The sequence below is a fragment of the Ascaphus truei genome, chromosome 3 (assembly GCF_040206685.1).
Source record: "Ascaphus truei isolate aAscTru1 chromosome 3, aAscTru1.hap1, whole genome shotgun sequence".
Lineage (NCBI taxonomy): Eukaryota > Metazoa > Chordata > Amphibia > Anura > Ascaphidae > Ascaphus > Ascaphus truei.
The window spans coordinates 242,369,928-242,389,717 of NC_134485.1; the positions used below are offsets into that span (position 1 = coordinate 242,369,928).

Consider the following 19,790-nt stretch of genomic DNA (forward strand, 5'->3'; position numbering starts at 1 on the left):
GTAGACCTCAGGTAAGGAGGGCTGCTCCACTAAGGGTGTCATCAGACTTCAAATTTTTTGCATCAAGGGAGCACAGGACGTGGCACACTGTGTGTTCCAAGTGATGGGCCTCTCGTTGGTCCAGTTGATGACAGGATTATGGTGTTGAAGCCACGGAAGCCCCAGGATAACCTCTACAGAAGGCGAGTGGATGACGTCGAGTGAAATCCTCTCCATATGGGTCCCTTCAATAGAGAGAGACAGTTCAATGTTCTGAAGGACAATAAAGGCTGGTTGGAGTGGCCTTCCATCAATGGCCTCTAAACCCACGGGGTTCTTCCTCTTGATGAAGGGAATGTTGTTCTTCTGGGCGAATACTCGGTCTATAAAATTGCCTCCGGATCCGGAGTCGATGAAGGCCACGGCTGGAATGCAAAAAGTCCCGGTACTAAGAGAAACGGGAATCAGGATCCTATTAGGGCAAACCTGGCCATTGGGCGGCTCCCTAGGGTGATGTGAAAGAGGGAAGAGGCAGCCGTCACTCTACGCCCAGGGGTGTCGAAGACACGACGAAATTCCTTGGCGAATCGTCCGATATCTTGTGTGAGGTCGGTCCTCTGCTCCCAGATGGGGGAAGCCCAATCCAAGGCATCACCTGTGAGAAGGGAGACTATTTTAGGCTAAGGTAGGCTATTTTGGATCTTGCAGAGGGGAAGCGAGCGGGTGTCATCTCGAATTGAATGAAACATTGGTTTAAGAACCCGCGACATTCCAAGGTGTCTCCAGAATATCGGTTGGGTGCCGGGAGTCTGGGTTCAGAAGACGAAGCACTTACTGGTGGTTCAGTGGGAGGAATCAAGGGAGTGGGGGCAGAAATGTTCTGCACCTGGACCGTAAGGGATCTAACATCCTGCTGCAGTGAATCCATGCGGCGGCTGGACTGATCCAAAAATGTCTGCAATTTGGAAAACATGGTGGCATGAGACGCCAAGATGTTTCCCACCTCAGAGGGGTCTATGTCTGTGGGGCTGAGCATACTGTCACGCTGTGCCCACCACAAACTAGACGAGACCCTCGGTACTGAGGTGGGAATAGAGAAAACACCACCGACAGGCACAGGGATCCGGTCTGGAGTGTGCGTAGTTGAACTCGCCGGGTCAGGAGCAGGGAGAGTAGAGTTGTCGTAATACTTGCCAAGGTGAGGGTAGGAGAAGTCTGGAACGTTGGAGGTACTAGTCGCAAGGGTCGGTGCAGGAGAAGGTAGAATGGTCGAGGTCCGAGAGCCGAGTTCAGTTTTGGAGAGTTGCAGAGGATCGAGGATAGCCAAGGTTGGGGTTCCAGAGAAGCGGTGGTCCAAAGGTAAGCCAAGGTCGGTACATGGGAGATCAAACAAGACAAGGCAGGATAACTAGGAGACAAGAGAGGTAAGCACAGGAACAGGAAGCTTATGCTCAGCCAATGTGCCAGTGGCACTGCTGAGGCTAACTAGGTGAGATGGCCCAATCCGAGCAGGAGGCGGAACCGGGGAGTGTCCGTGCGGAGCCTGTAATAAGCTAAGGTAAGGAAGCCAGGTGAGGGTGCTGAAAGCAATCAATGCCTGTTGCCATGGAGCTCTAATGCGTGGCGCGCACGTCATGCACGTGAGCCGCGCACAGGGAGTGTGCACCGCGATCCGGAGGCGGGAACTCCCGCTATGACCCCAGCCCGCGTGCGCCTGCGTGAGGACGCCGTCCGGCGCGAGGAGGAGCGGCATGCATGTGCGGAGGAAGCGGGAGTGCGTGTGTGAGAGCGTGCGAGTCCTGAGCCCCATCAGCGGCTGTCAGAGCAGGTAGGGGAACTGTGCGCCTGCGCGTGAAGGTGCATGGCACCTGGCTCCTGACACTTTCCCTGGTTTCATCTCTGTTTCTCTCCAAGTGTGTGTATGTGTGTGTATGTATCTCAAATGTGTGCTTTTATCTACTATAATTTATTTGTTCCATTAGGAGTTTGTAAGATGGGTGGAAAGTGCTCTTTAATGGATTAGCTATGTCAGAGGTTTGCACTGTAAATTACATGTGCCTATCTTCAACAAAATAGTGAACGCTCATCAAGCTATTAATATATTAGAGCTCTTAATTTTATAAGTGCATTTTCATCCATTCTACTTTAATGGGAATTGTATTTAAATGCTTTTCAAAATGCAGCACTAAAAAGTACATTTTAGCTAGGGCTTTGCCACTTGCTAAAGTCTGTTGTTTACCTCTTTGCTTGTTGGTCTAAATTGAAATCATTAAAAAAAAGTAGTTTCTGTATACTCCTTTTTAGAAGAAGTTGACATATAACACATTGGGGCATATTCTAGTAGCCTTCATAAAAAAAATTGCTAGGCCAGTTACGCGCCAGTTTTTTGAGCGTTGCTATCTCGGTATTCAGAAAGCCTTGAATATCTGCGATAGCATAATGCCCAAAACTGTCGAGGAGCCAGTGACGTGATGTTTGCCTCTCTCGAAAGGGCTCACCCAGCGATCTGCAGCGATCTGGCCCAGCTTCATAAAGAGCTGCACAAGGAGAGCTGCCTCTCCCTGCGCATATCTCACCAGCGATAGAAGGGTTTTAATAAAAATGTTAATACTAGTGTACGTGAGCAGGGGGACTCCGGAGCAGAACCGCGCTGATTTCAGGTCCGGGGACCCCCTGTTTCCCGAGATACAGGCCCCGGTATGGGGTGCCGGTATCTCCTATGCATTTAAATGGCTCACGTCACATGACCGTGGGAGATACTGGCACCCCCATAACGGGGCCTGTATCTCGGGAAGCAGGGGATCCCCGGACCTGAAATCAACACGGTTCTGCTCTGGAGACTCCCTGCTCACGTACACTAGTATTACATTTTTTATTAAAACAGCTTCATAACCTTAGCGGCTAGCTTTGTACTTTGACTGTTTGGTAACTACAGAATGAATGCACTTCTTGCATTGCATATACTGTAAGGTTTGTACTAAATGAGCTTCCATTGAGCATCATGAAAACTACAAATCCCATGAACCTTGAGCATGTGCTTTGGAAACATAATCCTAGGTTGCGTCCTCTGACCTTCCCATACTTTGTAGACCAGGGTACTAAAGGAAGGAAAAGGCTTGTCACGTACGGCACACCTGTGAGCAAAGGACCTGCATACGGGACAAGAGTTAATACACAGCTCGCAAGCTGGCCCACTTTTCACCTTCGCAAAGATCCCTCAAATAGCTCTACTCAATCCGTCCCCATATACCATCTGTCACGATCAGCACACAAGTGAGCACATGACATAGATATGCAACCAGGGTTAATACACACGGCTACTCTAGCCAACTCATCTTTCTTCTGCGCAAGGTACTTTCAATTAGTTTATATTAAGCCCTTACTCAATTGCAATCATGTCTATCCAGTGCCACCACCCAAGAAATAAACTAAATGTAAATTAATATATATAATAAATTAATATATATAATATATATATAATATAAATAAAATATGTAAATTAATATATATCTGCCAGGGTCACAGGTCTCTGTTTATTATTTAAAAAAACTATGTACGCGCAAAAATCTGTTGTAGCAAAATGTGTCCAAAAATGTAAATAATCTCTCTAATTCATTCAGAGGACCAAAGCATTACTTATTAAAGAATTGTTTAATATTTATAAAAATGTAAATAATCTCTCCAATTTATTTAGAGGACCAAAGCATTACTTATTAAAGAATTGTTTAATAGTTATAAAAATACAATGTTTCAGATTACAGCGAAAGAATTATAAGAACATATAATTACAGTAAATGCAGAACAGTTTATTAAAATAACAGGATAAAACATGAAACAGAAATCCCTATACAGTACATTCATAGGGTTTCCCCAGAGAGCTTACTGGCGTGGAAAGATGAAAATTCTGATTTTGATAACACCTTGCTAAGACTTATGTACTATTTTTTCCCCATTGAAACAACATAAGCCCATCCCTGCCGCAAATGAGCTGCAAGGTTGACGGTTTTACGACAGAGAACAAAATTCCTTAAAAAGATATTTACGTTTTTGCCTCAATGTATAAACGCACTTATAACGTCCTTTCTCTAATACTGAGACACACATGAGTCATATCAATAGATTCAGGCGATTATGACGGATGTCTTGCTCAGAAATTTGAGGACAAATGGATATCTGTCCATGGCACCTCTTACCCATGTAGTGTGTGGTCTTATTTCGTGCGTCTCCTTGCTACAATTACAAATATCTGAACGTTATACTTTAGGGTAGAGGTTATCACAGGATATTCTCATTTTTTATAAATTTACTCTATTGTGGAGTACTTTCTTAGCCACTCCTCCTGCACCTTGCAGACCCCTCCAGAGAATGCTTTGAAAATAACTTTAAAAGGATCCTGTATGTAAAGATGTCAAGAGAGCCATATTGTAATCCCATCTCTGGCAAAACAACTGTCTTTATCTTAAGACTTTATCAACCCAATACAACACATCTTGTACTTTTAGTGGGCCATAAGTGATAACCAACCGATTAGCACTCTTTTGAAGCTCTGCACAGACCCAGGAAGAGTCGTGACCTGTCATAACCCCAATATATTGTATTTTTCCAAACAAACAGTTACCACATTAACCCCTAATGTACCAGATTGATTAAAATAATCATATTCCGCACCATTTTCCTTACAGGCCACTCTGCAGGAGAACCCTGAAGAATGAGGAGCTCTGAAGGACTCTTGTGGTTGGTTAGTTTAACCCTATATGGTGCGGTAGGGGGAAGATTTGCTGGAAGTACAGGAATACATGGTGAGAATAGGAAAAAGTATACAGATAGTGTAACTGGGGCCATATATATGTGTGACCAAAAAACTGCCCTTCGATGCCGAGCAAAATAAAAAAAAACTGCATGAAAAATAAAATAATATATATATTTCTAACAACGCATAAACATTCTTATTTTTCTATACTTAATATTAACTCCACTCTTATATCCCTGCCACTAACACCTATTTTACTAACTCATTTTATCACCACCTTGCCGTCTCTCACTTTTTAACTCACTCGCTATTTGATTTCTGTCACCCCCAACATACCGAGCCTCCCCTCATTTATAATTGTGATGTCATACACAATAGTCTGGGGACAAATGTATACCGGGTGCCTATCTAGTTAGCTTTCATTTAACCCCTTGAGTATCCCATGACATGGGTACCACCTCATGAGGTCTAGGATTCAGGGGGCTTTAATCTAATTGTCTAGGACAAGGGTGCTCAACTCCAGTCCTCCAGCCCCTCCAACGGGTCAAGTTTTAAGAACATCCCAGCTTCAGCACAGGTGGCTCAATCAGAGGCTCAGTCTAAGACTAAGCCACTGATTGATCCACCTCTGCTGAAGCAGGGACTGATTGAGCTACCTGTACTGAAGCTGGAATATCCTGAAAACCTGACCTGTTGGGAGGGATGGGGGGTCTTGAGAACTGGAGTTGAGCACCCCCATTCTAGAGGAGATCACATTCATGGAATATGGAACGGAACAAGAGACTTTATCAGTCCATTATGAGTCATTAGTATAATGGAGTAAGACCCAAAGAATGTGTGGGCTGAATCATTATCACATTGTGAAATTGGAGCTAGTTGGCAGTTATGCATCTCAGGGACTATAAAAAATATCTTGGGGCCTCCTACCTTATTTGAAAGAGTGAAGGAAGCTACAGTAGTAGGAGAGCTTAGCAAGACATGAGATAATACACACCTAACAATATAATAACTTCCTTGCTGGTGAATGGAAAAAAAAATGAGATGGAAATCTCTGCCTTGATGTAGTCTTCTCCAAATAAGTGTGCTCTTATTTAAGTGTGCTCTTGTGTATTTTGTGATTACGTTTGTTGTTTTGTTCATACATTTTTGGGGACACACAGCACTGTAATATTAGCACTTCCGGTGCCCACTTCTGGCCACATTTGAGATTACGATAATTGGTCGAAGAACAAATGCTTAACTAAGTTTTATTAAATATTTGTTTCTGTTTTTCAGTGGTTGTCCAGTAGCTACAGAAATAGAAAGCAACAACTACTTGAAATAGCTTATCAGGGAAGCATTCTGATATACCTAATGAGTATAAAAATTGGTCTATGTGAAGAGGCAGTACAAACATGAGTAACGTGAAATACTTACAATATGTCGAGCTGCAAAGACTCCATCAACTATAGCACAGCAGAAGGCCGCAACCACTCCAAAACTGATAAACACGATGGAGGCTACCAGCTAGGATAAGAAAAAACATTTTCTGTGTTAAATGGGCTACAAAATGCCATGATGAAGAAGCATATGGCATTTTAGAGGGTATAATAGGAACTGATTCATTAATCACATCCGTTCGTCATGCATACAGTAAATAGAGGATGTAATTCTTCCCATTTGCAGTATTCTCGTGTTTTATTGGCTTTGAAGTTATGCTGTGCTTGTAGTAATACCTTTAACTAGTCCAGTGCCTGCTGTGAGCATTTTTGTCAACTGCTGTGTGTAGAGACTCCATTTTGTTATAACTTGAGTAAACTGTTGAATTGGTAGAAAGATTGTGAAATGTGAGAAAAAAACACATTTGCCTTTAAAACAAGTGAGTTGTTTATGGAACATCTCGGGAACAAAATGGAAGTCCAAGATAAGAATATAGGCTTTGCGCCCAGACTTGCTGATAACATAATTTCAGCCTTTAAAATACTTACGGTCTTATTTTTTTTAAATTATTGTGTAATTTCCAACAAGCCATGCATATGTTAATTGGCAGCTAGGAATGGCTGTTTGAAGCCAGCTTAAATAGATAAATCAGAATGATTTACAACCAGCAACAAATGCAAAAATTCTCATAGCTTGTATGCCTGTTTTTGCCTGTTACCTGTATATCTGAACGTAATTGTTTTTGCCTCTATGAATAAAGATTAGGTACTGCTCAGAGATGTCTGTTCCGTTCTTCATTTCTACTTAAAGGATACACAAGGATCCATACACAAATAACATTTAGCCGCCTGATGAAGATAACATCAGAAGCTTTTCTTTTCACCGAGCTTGACTTAGATACAGTAGGAATTGTACACATTACCCATTGGAGGCATAAAATACAATGGAATGAACTGGAGTCTTACCTTCAGTTTTTATATTGTTGGATTGTAAGCACAGCAGACAAACGGCATAATGTGAGCTTGTGCGAGAGCAGTGTTTTTCAACCAAAAGTTTCATAAAGTATTTTCCTAGGAACTCCTGGGTTCCCCGGGCATCCATAAAGGGTTAGCTGCAATTTTCTGGTCATTTGAAAATTGTACCGAATACAGAAGAATTTACAATGCATCTGATCACAGACGCGCTATTAGAGAGGGTTGGGGTCCCTTACAATGCATCTGATCACAGACACGCTATTAGAGAGGGTTGGGGTTCCTTACAATGCATCTGATCACAGACGCGCTATTAGAGAGGGTTGGGGTCCCTTACAATGCATCTGATCACAGACGCGCTATTAGAGAGGGTTGGGGTCCCTTACAATGCATCTGATCACAGATGCGCTATTAGAGAGGGTTGAGGTCCCTTATAATGCATCTGATCACAGATGCGCTATTAGAGAGAGTTAGGTTCCTTAGAATATAATTTAGGCTTCCTTAACCAAAACAAAAGGCTGGAAAACACTGTACTAGAGACTAGCTTCTATTTGTGGGAGATGTGCACTGGGAAAGGAAAGTGTGTCTGCCCAGTACTAAACCTCACTGGGATAAACTGTAAAAGGATCTAACTTTATCTGACTTTACTAGACCTTTGGCTGCAAGGTTTCACAGTTTATGCACAAGCCACATAGCAAGAGCACTGCCAACCAGGAAGATTACCTGGTTTACAGAAGAAACAGGAACATGACGTACCTTTTTGCATAGAGAAGGGGATTATGTGAAGGGCATTTTGGAAATTAAACATGTAGTGTAATAAGGTGATTTGTTTATTGATGCCACAGAGTAAAGAACTGAAGGATAAATGTATTCACATAAAAGGATATCAAAGGACACATGGTGGCTAAGGTGACTTGCAAGCTAGATATGGCAGATGTAAGAAAACATTTGGATACACATCATATTGAACTACACATCTTTACAAGGGCAGCAGTAAAAATAAGATTGAGAAACAACACAGTTCCTTCTTCACAGTCCACTCACCAGTAAAGCTGAAGATAAAATAAATTGCCTTGCTACCCAGTGACACTCGATAGCATACAGCTACCTCTGGTATTCTATGTTTAATCCACGAATATAAAGCAAATAAACTCACTCAGAGATGCAACTTGATCCCACTGCATACATTCTAACAGTGAAGACGGGAACCGAAACCTGACAGCCCTTGCTAAATCATTCAAACAGAAGGGATCCATGACAAAAACCAATCAAGAGGAAATTGTATCAATACTGACATGCTATCAGCACTGAGAATATTACAATAGCACATGTGACGTTACCAACAGAGAACAGATCCACGTACTGTAAACCACACAATAATTATCTCTATTCTATAGCAATACAATCATAGGTTGAAACAGTTTAAAAAAAATAGCGTAGTGATATAAACAGCACTCTAGCCAGGAAAAAAATATATGCACTCAAAATAATACAATTTCATCTACCCGAGAGGTAAAAATACAGCAACTTGCTTACTACACCAGTCTATACATGTACCAGTCTATAAATGTACCAGCAATATTGTTAGGGGCCTCGTAGTAAAGAAGACTTACAACCCCATCACGCATCAGGACTGCATGAGAGTGATGAGCCGTCTTTTGTCCTTTTTTCTGTTCACTTAACTTGGAGACTACATCATATACTACATATATCGATTTTTGGTTTACTTTTAATTGCCAATCTTTTTTCCTGTAAATGTTAGGTTTGACTGTATTTCGCTGTTTCTGTTTGACATGACGTAGCTTTCTTTTCCAAAGGGTGTGTCAGTTAATGATGATAGTTGATGAGGCTTCATCAGCAAACAAGTTGGGATTATAGAGCCTTCCAGTCTCTTTTGAGTGATTTAAATTGGGGTAATGTTGATGGACAGAGATTTTTTTTGTAGATGGCCGTTGGGGGCTACGTGAGTTATGTCTAATCCTTTTAATCATGACAGAGTGATAAATTCAGCGTTAGTGCATCTTTTCTAATTGTAGATCTTGTGGGTAGAGTCAATCGCATTCTAGTGTGGCGTTAGAGTTATATTGCGATGCTGCATACTCAGTAGGCTATGTGCTTACTTTTAAGGGTTTGTGGAGTACTGTTTGGAGTTATCTCGGGTGCAGAATGGTTTGATGAGAAATGTAACATTGCTGGAAGTTCTTCTAATTGGTCTCGCCAGTTGAGATTTAGGGGCATTTTTATCCCCTGTTCAATCAGGAGTTTTACTCATCACCTGCAGGAAACCCAACACCTAGTTCAGTCTCCTGCCCTGTAAAGAGAGTTTAACTCCTTGACTCCCTTACAATTACCTTGATTCAGGGTGCTGGATTCAGGCAGCTGGGTGATGAGTAGTATATCCAGGTCAAAAAAGTAGATTTTAACCCCTTAGGTGCTCAATAGAATGAAACGGGTGGTGCCGTGAGCCTTGAAAGGATAAAGTCATGAAAACCATACCACACTGCTATATGAAGCAGCATAAAAGTATAACCTGATGTCTCTCCCAGCGGCTGGCTCAGAATGAGCTCCAAATACGCCGAGATAGAAAGACTCACGGTTTGTAGGTGGTGTGGTATACTTGATCTTGATTGTGATCCTCCGTGCCTCGGTATCTTCTGCTGCCACGCTAGGCCAGATGTAATAGCCTTGGCTCCTGTGTGGAGCGTGGATGATTCCGCCGCCAACCCTCCTGCAACAGAACCGTCGCAGAGGGCGGTCACATGACCGGCGGCTCAGGCGTCGCTCCGAAATGACGAGGAACAGCGTGGGATCAGCGTGTGGACTCAGCACCTACCCGGCGTGCCTGCAGTGAAATGTAGATAGAAGAATCTTCCCGCAAACAGGACAGGCAAACGGCAGCACAGCAATGGATGGAGAGAGGCTGATGGTAGATTTAAAAGTAGACTTTATTCAAACAGCGTGCTGTCAGGTCCTCTGACGCGTTTCGGCCCGTAGGACCTTTGTCAAAGAGTGACCTGGCAGCTGAAAAAGACATCCTAAATAGTGTGTGTTAATCCAGTACACCTGTGTAACCGCCCAATCAAATGGACCACAGGTTACCTAAATAACACAATCACCACAGTGGATATGTAAAGTAAAAACACAATAAAAACAGCATGACAGGAATAGGCATAGCAGATCTATACAATAAACTATTTTATACCACATAATTTGTTTTAATAGACATAAATCCCAGTATTAATATATAGAAAATGAGTTCTGTCATACAAATCCTGATATCAAATGCAAACTTAAAATCAAAGCACGTTGATGACTTGAGTCTATCACATATTCAAATATAATATTTAATACACCTGAAGGCAAATGGATAGAAGAAAGGGTAAGGGAAGGGAAAGGGGGGGGGGAGGAAGAGGGGAAAGGGGGAGGGGGGAAAGGAGGGGGGAAAGGGGGAGGGGGGAAAGGAGGGGGGAAAGGGGTGGGGGGGGATGGGAAGGGGAACAGGGAGGCAAACAGAAAAGACCAAAAACCAATCCTCAAACATCTAGGAAATGTTTCAACTCCCATTCAATATTTAGCCCATGGGGTTGTAGTGTATTGAGGCAAAAAATCCAAGACATTTCTTTCCTGTTAAGACTGTTTAGCCTATTGCCTCCTCTAACATGGATGGGAATGTGTTCCACTCCATAAAATCTGAAGTTTTTTAATCCTCCTAATGGAAAAATGTTTCGATACTGGATGGAATAGATCTTTCTTATTAATAAGTCTCAAATGTTCTGAGATTCTAATATGTAAGGGTCTGATTGTCCTACCAACGTACTTACTGTTGCAGCCACAAATGATAACGTAAATGACGTAACTGGTATGACAGTTGATAAACGCATTAATTCTGTGTCTTTTTTTGGGAGAAATAATTTGTATGCGTTTCGTGGGTAAAGCGTATTTACAACATTTACAAAAGCCACATTTGTGGAAACCTTTAGGTATACTTTGACGTTCTCAAATTAGATCCGGACCTGAGAGCTTACACCAGCTCTGGACCTAAATTTGCTTTTAGGAAAGCAAATACACTTGCCTCAAGTATATCTAAGAGCTTATTTCAGTCTACCAAACAATCCCACTTACAAAGTATACCTAAAGGTTTCCACAAATGTGGCTTTTGTAAATGTTGTAAATACGCTTTACCCACGAAACGCATACAAATTATTTCTCCCAAAAAAAGACACAGAATTAATGCGTTTATCAACTGTCATACCAGTTACGTCATTTACGTTATCATTTGTGGTTGCAACAGTAAGTACGTTGGTAGGACAATCAGACCCTTACATATTAGAATCTCAGAACATTTGAGACTTATTAATAAGAAAGATTTATTCCATCCAGTATCGAAACATTTTTCGACATGTCCATTAGGAGGATTAAAAAACTTCAGATTTTATGGAGTGGAACACATTCCCATCCATGTTAGAGGAGGCAATAGGCTAAACAGTCTTAACAGGAAAGAAATGTCTTGGATTTTTTGCCTCAATACACTACAACCCCATGGGCTAAATATTGAATGGGAGTTGAAACATTTCCTAGATGTTTGAGGATTGGTTTTTGGTCTTTTCTGTTTGCCTCCCTGTTCCCCTTCCCATCCCCCCTCCCCCCTTCTCCCCCTCCCCTCCCCTTCCCCCCCTCCCCTCCCCTTCCCACCCCCTTTCCCCTCTTCCTCCCCCCCCCCCTTCCCTTCCCTTACCCTTTCTTCTATCAATTTGCCTTCAGGTGTATTAAATATTATATTTGAATATGTGATAGACTCAAGCAATCAACGTGCTTTGATTTTAAGTTTGCATTTGATATCAGGATTTGTATGACAGAACTCATTTTCTATATATTAATACCGGGATTTATGTCTATTAAAACAAATTATGTGGTATAAAATAGTTTATTGTATAGATCTGCTATGCCTATTCCTGTCATGCTGTTTTTATTGTGTTTTTACTTTACATATCCACTGTGGTGATTGTGTTATTTAGGTAACCTGTGGTCCATTTGATTGGGCGGTTACACAGGTGTACTGGATTAACACACACTATTTAGGATGTCTTTTTCAGCTGCCAGGTCACTCTTTGACAAAGGTCCTACGGGCCGAAACGCGTCAGAGGACCTGACAGCACGCTGTTTGAATAAAGTCTACTTTTAAATCTACCATCAGCCTCTCTCCATCCATTGCTGTGCTGCCGTTTGCCTGTCCTGTTTGCGGGAAGATTCTTCTAGCTGGGTTATGAGGTAATAAGGGTGTATAAAAATGGGCACCAGGAACTGTCGTTTACTTGTGTCCCCAAGCATAAGGACTACTCATACACATATTGACAGTTTTGCACTGTATTTTATATCAGACACATGAATACGGTTCTTCCATCAGTGCCCACTCTTAACTTTCGAATGGAGGTCCTCTCCTCTTGGCCTCCAGGAACCTAACCTTCTCGAACCTTACCCTTTTATAATATACTCTCTGTGACGTCATGATCCAATGGCAACACAGGGTGGGGCCTGATAAACTCCAATCTTCTATAACCCTTTAGGAGGGGGGTTACATTATTATTATTGTTTATTTATGATATGCCAACATATTCCGCAGCACAGTACATGGGGTACAGAGTTGTATATATTACAAAACCATAAACCGTTACATGCAGGTGAGGACAAACATGCACAAACAGATATAAAGAGGTAATTAAGGACCTGCTTGTGGGAGCTTACAATCTAGAGCAGGGGGCGCAAACTTTTTTCCCTGCGCCCCCCTGACGGCTGTCCCCTCACTCCCGCGCCCCCCCCCCAACCCCAACTTACCCGCGCTCCGGCGTAATGACGTCACGTTGCCATAGCAACGTGACGTCACATGACCTCGCAGCGTCATTTTGATGCCGCGTTGCCATGGCGACGCAGGGAGGAAGCCGCCGGAGCCACGGTAAGTTAGGTTTACAGAGGCCCTGCAGCTCCCCCGGCACTTAATTTAAGTGCCTTTGGGAAGCGCGCGGGGCCTCTGTAAACCCCGCGCCCCCTGTCGGCAGTGTCGCACCCCCCCTGGGGGTCGCGCCCCACAGTTTGCGCACCGCTGATCTAGAGGGAATGAAAGACAATGTTGAAACAGGAAGGTAAGATGGCTGCTTATTGTAGGATAAGGTGTAGCTCAGATTAGAATATAGCCAAGTCTGACAGCTGAAGCCATTAATGTTTTGAGGTGGGGTGGAGGAGATGTTACATAGGGTGGAGATTGGTCCAGCCACATAGCTGTTCCAACCACACAGCTGGTCCATATGGGGTTTGTGGGGAAGGGAAGTTGGATGTTAGAGGTTTGGCGAGTAGGCTTCTTTGAAAAGGTGAAGGGAGAGGCTAATGTTGCGTGGAACGAAATTCCAGAGAGGGGGCAGCACAGGAGAAGTCTTGCAGGCGGGAGTGAGAGGCGGTAACAAGGTGAGAGGAAAGGCGGATGTCATGGCAAGAACGTAGGGGGCGTGTAGGTATGTATTTGTGGATTAGGGCTGAGGTGTAAGAGGGGGCAGCAGTGTCATTGAGAACTTTGTAAGTCATTACTAGTGTTTTACATTTAATTCTGGAGTCTATGGGAAGCCAAGGTAGGGATATGTGTAGAGGAGCAGTAGAAGTGGAGCGGTCAGTAAGGAAGATGAATATAGCTGCAGGATTTTGGATTGGAGTTGAAAATTGGGAATGACAACTAAGAGAAGGTTGCAGTAATTGAGGCAGGATCGGATGAGTGAGTAGATTAAGATTTTAGTTGCACCTCGAGTGAGAAAAAGGCGTATCTTGGCAATATTTCATAGTTGAAGATGGTGCGACTTCTTGAGTGAATGAATGTGAAGAATCAAGGAGAGATGAGTCTTTTCTAGGATCACGAGTCACATATTTACCTGCTGTGTGACCGTGATAAAAGATAATATTTTGAATAACAACCCGCTGTTGTTACTGGAGCTACAGTATGTTGGACACGAATTGGGACATTTGGTTGCGGCCGTCATGCCGTAACCAAGTTGGCGCCAGTGTTTGCCTGCCGAGGATCCCTACGCCACGACCACTCTTCCGCCAGCCCCTTCACATGTAAGATAAGTTAATTTAAGGGGTTTTAGCATTCAGGGTAGGGGATAGGATTTTAGGGAAAGGGGTTCATTTTGTGGGTAAGGGATTAAGGTTTGGGTAAGGTGTTTTAGAGTAACAGGTTTTAGGGTAAAGGATTAAGGTTTTTAGGGCAGGGGTAGCTTTAGGGGTTAAGATTAATGGTTTTTAGGATAATGGGTAAGATTAGAGGCTTACCTTGGCGGCGAAGCAGCTGACGGAGAGATGTCCCAGCAGCAAGGTAAGTGGCAGCTAAACGCCGGCGGAGATTTGGTTGCGGCAAAACGACTGCGACCAAATTTCCTAGACCGTGTTGGAGACATCACTGAAGAGGGCCAGAGTATAGCCTTATCTTTCTAATAAAGGACTTTCATTTTACTAATGTGCTTCAAATAGTAAGATGATTCAATTGCAGGTTTTCCTCCCCCGATATAAAACACAATATCAGTTCTACTGCAGGGATCAATTCAGTAACTACAATAGGGGTAGTCCTTAGCTACTACATCTCAAGATCTGGATTTTACCAAGACAAATATACTTGTTGATAGTTATCCTAATGATATAGAACATCTGGCTCATATGGATATTTAGGTAATGTGTGTGGTGCATGTGTTTGTCTCTCAGCTAGAGGTTTATTGTGAGGATGAATTTATTCTTATAGTCTTTATAACTTCACATCAATATAACATTGTATTATGTCGACATTACACAATGTGCTACCTTTATTTTAAAGGACTAATGTACAGTAAGTGGTAGTTTTCCTTAGCACCAGTGCCTTTCTTTGACATGTAATAATATCATGTGAGACCTTGTGTTCTGAATAAATGATAGGAAATGCAAAATACAACACACAATAGTTATGGTAGCAACAGAGAAATGAAATCAAATGCACACAATATTTTTTGAAAATTGTCTGTTTTTTGCCACATTTTTGCAAAAATTCACATAGCTCGAAAATGGCATTATATAAAGGGCCAGCTAACCTTGCACAGGGACTTGTAACATGTACTGTTTCCTATTGATGTATCTGGGACCCTTGTGATATACCAGGTAATTTTTCTAATTTTCTTGGGGAGATCACGATCAAAAACTATACTAGTGTAACCTCCCTCTAGGGACTACTAGTTAGTTAGCAAATAGTTAGTGTAAGTGGTTAATGGCCTTAATGGGTTAACCTCACGCAGAGTAACGCCCCTCTCTCCTTGGATGGTATAGAGTGACCTGACAGAAATGAGGCCTCCTGTATGCTCGGTGGCCAGTAACGTCACCATCGGGGTATATACAGCTAGTCCAAAGGTTCTAGAACTAAGTTCCAGGGAGTGACAGATGGAGGAGCCTCACTGTGAAGAATGTAAATATTTATGTGTATAAGATATGTGTACTGAGATTGGTGTGTTCCTGTTTATTGTTTTATAGTGTAGGGAAAGTGCCCTACCCACATAGCGACCCTAGCAATGGCCATGATTAACCCAGTTAATCAGATATGAGGAAGCCTATGCTCCAAAGGTGTTCCCCAGATAGGAACTTTAGGGCACAGTCGGATCGGCCCAGACGGAACGTCAGTAGCTAACTCAGACCCCAGTCTGCCCAGAGGTGACAGTCAGTATACAGTACAGGGATTTATTGATCTTGAGGAGATAGTGTCAGCAAATGCCCACAAGGGGCTCACTAGTAATGGGACATTTGGGACATTATACAGAAGAGGGACGATTCAGCTAACCCAAAGAGAAACAAGCCTCAGTACCTCCCTAGTGTATTCAGATGAGGGTACACAGGGGAGAAGCAAATAGTACAAACACTGTAAATAAATGAGAACTGTGAATAGAGTGGTGTGTCTAAGTGTGAAGAGCATCATCAATGGCTGGTAATAAAGCTCCTGTTTGTACTAGAAAAGTTCCTGACACCCATTATTATTCCATCAGTATATCTACAACATAATCAGGGACTGGACAGAGGCAGCTATAGCACTGGTGGAAGCAACAGTAGAGATGAAAATAAGAATAGGAGAATTACATATGTATTGTTAATAGTAGATTTCTGTCTCATTAAAATAAACGGATCTGGTATCTTCACAAACACAAGTGGGATGACTTTAAAGCATACTGACTATTTGCGATGGAGGGAGAGTGATGAGCCCAAAAGAGGCTCGCTGTAAAACTTGAAAAAAATATGGTGCACAGCAACAAAACCAGGTCTTGTGGCAAATAAACTCCTTGATAAAGTGCCTACAAGCACGAAACGCATAGGAGGGCTGTACTCTTGCCGTTTTTATATGTAGTTGTAATAAATTGATTTTTTATTTGCCACAAGACCTGGTTTTGTTGCTGTGCACCATACAACATTTTTTTCAATTCTTGGACTCTAACTGTGGTTGCACGCATGAGGACCACAGGGGACTAAACAGTGAGTACATATGTTTTAAGGAAAGCCCTAAAGAGAGGTGAATGAATCATACCTTCACCAAGGGATCAATATGTTCTTCATGTGTTATTGAACTTGAGTATTATATCTCAATCACATTGTGTCCCCTGTGTGATTAAAACCTCTGTATGGATCATTGACACATAGGGTCACAGCTTTTGAGCTCCCAGACAACCCTATTCATTCTCGCTGTAAAACTTGTCAAAAAAGATTAGTCAAATCTAAAAATCTGGAAGAATATGGTTTCTCGGCAGACATTTCTGTCTTTATGACATCATATTTTTATTAGTGTTTTAGTGTGTTGTAAAGCCAAATAGAACTGCTGACTTTACAATGCTTATACAGTAAGTACAAAAGATAATCTGCAGTTATTCATCACAATGTGGTTGCATGGCTTATTAGTGCTTGGCAATAACAATACACGATTCCTCTGCATCTGTGTGGCATAGGCAACCACACACCTCTCAGCTGCTGCCTATAGGATTAATTCCAAACCACAATCTATCGCTAAAAATGCAGTTGCCACTCCTAGCATTTCTAGGTACAGATGGACAATCATGGAGCAATAGACCTCAAAAGGCTTGCATTTAATAGTGCCATTCACTGGCAATTATTACAACACCTGCTACTGTAGACTTTATTTTCGGTTGTTTCTTTAAAAAAAATAATCATTTGTAATTACTTTAATAGGAAGATGCTGTAGTCCAGCAATTACTCTTCATCTTTACAAAGTGATGGTCAAAGTCAAACTAGCTCAACACTAGCAGACAAATAAAATTGTAACATTTACAATCACTATACAGTCATGTGAAAAATACACCCTCTTTGAATTCTATGGTTTTACATATCAGGACATAATAACAATCATCTGTTCCTTAGCAGGTCTAAAAATTAGGTAAATACAACCTCCGATGAACAACAACACATGACATATTACACCGTGTCATGATTTATTTAACAAAAATAAAGCCAAAATGGAGAAGCTATGTGTGAAAAACTAAGTACACCCTTACTGCTTCCATAGGAATTAAAATGCTAAGTAGCAGACAGGTGCTGCTAATCAAATGCCCATGATTAATTGATCATCAGCAAGTGTGACCACCTCTATAAAAGCTGAAGTTTTAGCAGTTTGCTGGTCTGGAGCATTCAGGTGTGTTAACACAATGCCAATGAGGAAAGACATCAGCAATGATTTTAGAGAAGCAATTGTTGCTGCCCATCAATCTGGGAAGGGTTATAAGGCCATTACCAAACAATTTAAATTCCATCATTCTACAGTGAGAAAGATTATTCAAAAGTGAAAAACATTAAAGACAGTTGCCAATGTTCCCAGGAGTGCACGTTCCAGCAAATTCACCCCAAGGTCAGACTGTGCAATGCTCAGAGAAATTGCAAAAAACTCAAGAGTTAAATCTCAGACTCTACAGGCCTCAGTTAGCATGTTAAATGTTAAAGTTCATGACCGTACAATTAGAAAAAGGCTAAACAAGAATGGTTTGTTTGGAAGGGTTGCCAGGAGAAAGCCTCTTCTCTCTAAAAAGAACACCGCAGCTCAGCTTAGGTTTGAACAAACCACAAGACTTGTGGAACAATGTTCTTTGGACAGACGAGACCAAAGTGGAGATGTTTGGCCATAATGCAAAGCGCCAAGTTTGGCGAAAACCAAACACAGCATATCGGCACAAACACCTCATACCAACTGTCAAGCACGGTGGTGGAGGGGTGATGATTTGGGCTTGTGTTGCACCCACAGGAAATGGGAACCTTGCAGTCATTGAGTTGACCATGAACTCCTCTGTATACCAAAGTATTCTAGAGTCAAATGTGAGGCCATCTGTCCGACAGCTAAAGCTTGGCCGAAATTGGGTCATGCAACAGGACAATGATCCTAAGCACACCAGAAAATCTACAACAGAATCAAAGTCCAGACCGCAACCCGATTGAAATGCTGTGGCGGGTCCTTAAGAGAGCTGTGCGCAAACCTCAATGAAGTGAAGCAACGTTGTAAAAAAGAGTGGGTCAAAATTCCTCCACAACTATGTGAGAGACTGATAAAGTCATACAGAAAACGATTACTTCGAGTTATTGCTGCTAAAGGTGGTTCTACAAGCTATTGAATCAAAAGGTGTAATTAGTTTTTCACACATGGCTTCTCCATTTTGGCTTTATTTTTGTTAAATAAATCATGACACGGTGTAATATGTCATGTGCTGTTGTTCATCTGAGGTTGTATTTACCTATTTTAAGACTTGCTAAGGAACAGATGATTGTTATTATGTCCTGGTCCTGATATGTAAAACCATGGAATTCAAAGAGGGTGTACTTTCTTTTTCACATGACTGTATATATATATATATAATATTTTTTTTTAAAACATGTACCGCTAACATTGCATTCAAGCAAATGTTGAGCTGGAACTATTGGCAAAACAGTTATGCAAAGTTTGTCTTTTGTTTTTATTATACTACATATGATCTGAATTCCAGGATATACCCCATAAAGAGCACGTAGATTGCGTTTACATTAGTACACTTAAGATCAACATTAAGTAGCAGGAAATATTTTTTATATGTTCATTAGACCTGGCCCATTCAAAGCCTATTTGAATACCAGTAATTGTTTTGAAATGTATTGCCAATATAATAAGACTTTGGAAATATTTTAATGTAAGAAAGTACTGTTCCAGCTTTACATTTTTATCCCACAAGTTGAACTTATCTGCTTTTCTATTTGATTGTTATAGAAAGTTATTTACTTGGCGCAGTGGGATGCTTTCAATTTGTGTGTCAAGATGTAACTAAAGAAACCCTGACTTAAAGAAGCAATCTCCCCAAATGAACATTTGTTTAGCTTATCTGAACAGTGTGCAGCCCCCTTTCCCCATGTCTAAGGGAACTACACGTGCTGATGATTACCTGTGTGGCTTACAAGAGGCCTAGGCCTCCGCCGCTAGGAGCCTGGGGTGGTCTCGTTCCTCTGGCTACAGCGCCTCCACCTGAGAAGGATCCTAGTACATCAGGATAACCCCTCACAGGAACCAATACAGACAGTAATTACACACACAGGGTATATAACAAGAGTATTTACTGAACACAAACAACACGAATATATAGCAGTACACACACAATATAACACAA

General features: G+C 41.9%; 1 protein-coding gene and 1 long non-coding RNA gene across 3 annotated transcripts in view; one reads left to right on the forward strand and one right to left on the reverse strand.

The window, feature by feature from the left end:
• Positions 1-6,888, forward strand: part of LOC142489526 (uncharacterized) — a 32,832-nt gene extending 25,944 nt beyond the window's left edge. For both annotated transcript variants that reach the window (XR_012799881.1, XR_012799880.1), the window contains 2 exons: positions 4,662-4,778; positions 6,005-6,888. This is a non-coding gene — a long non-coding RNA (uncharacterized LOC142489526). The remainder of the gene's footprint in view (positions 1-4,661; positions 4,779-6,004) is intronic.
• TMEM255B (transmembrane protein 255B) overlaps positions 1-19,790 on the reverse strand; it is a 99,877-nt gene that overhangs the window by 34,658 nt on the left and 45,429 nt on the right. Inside the window, exon 4 of the mRNA XM_075590467.1 lies at positions 6,146-6,235. Within this exon, the coding sequence (XP_075446582.1) occupies positions 6,146-6,235 (90 nt within the window). The remainder of the gene's footprint in view (positions 1-6,145; positions 6,236-19,790) is intronic.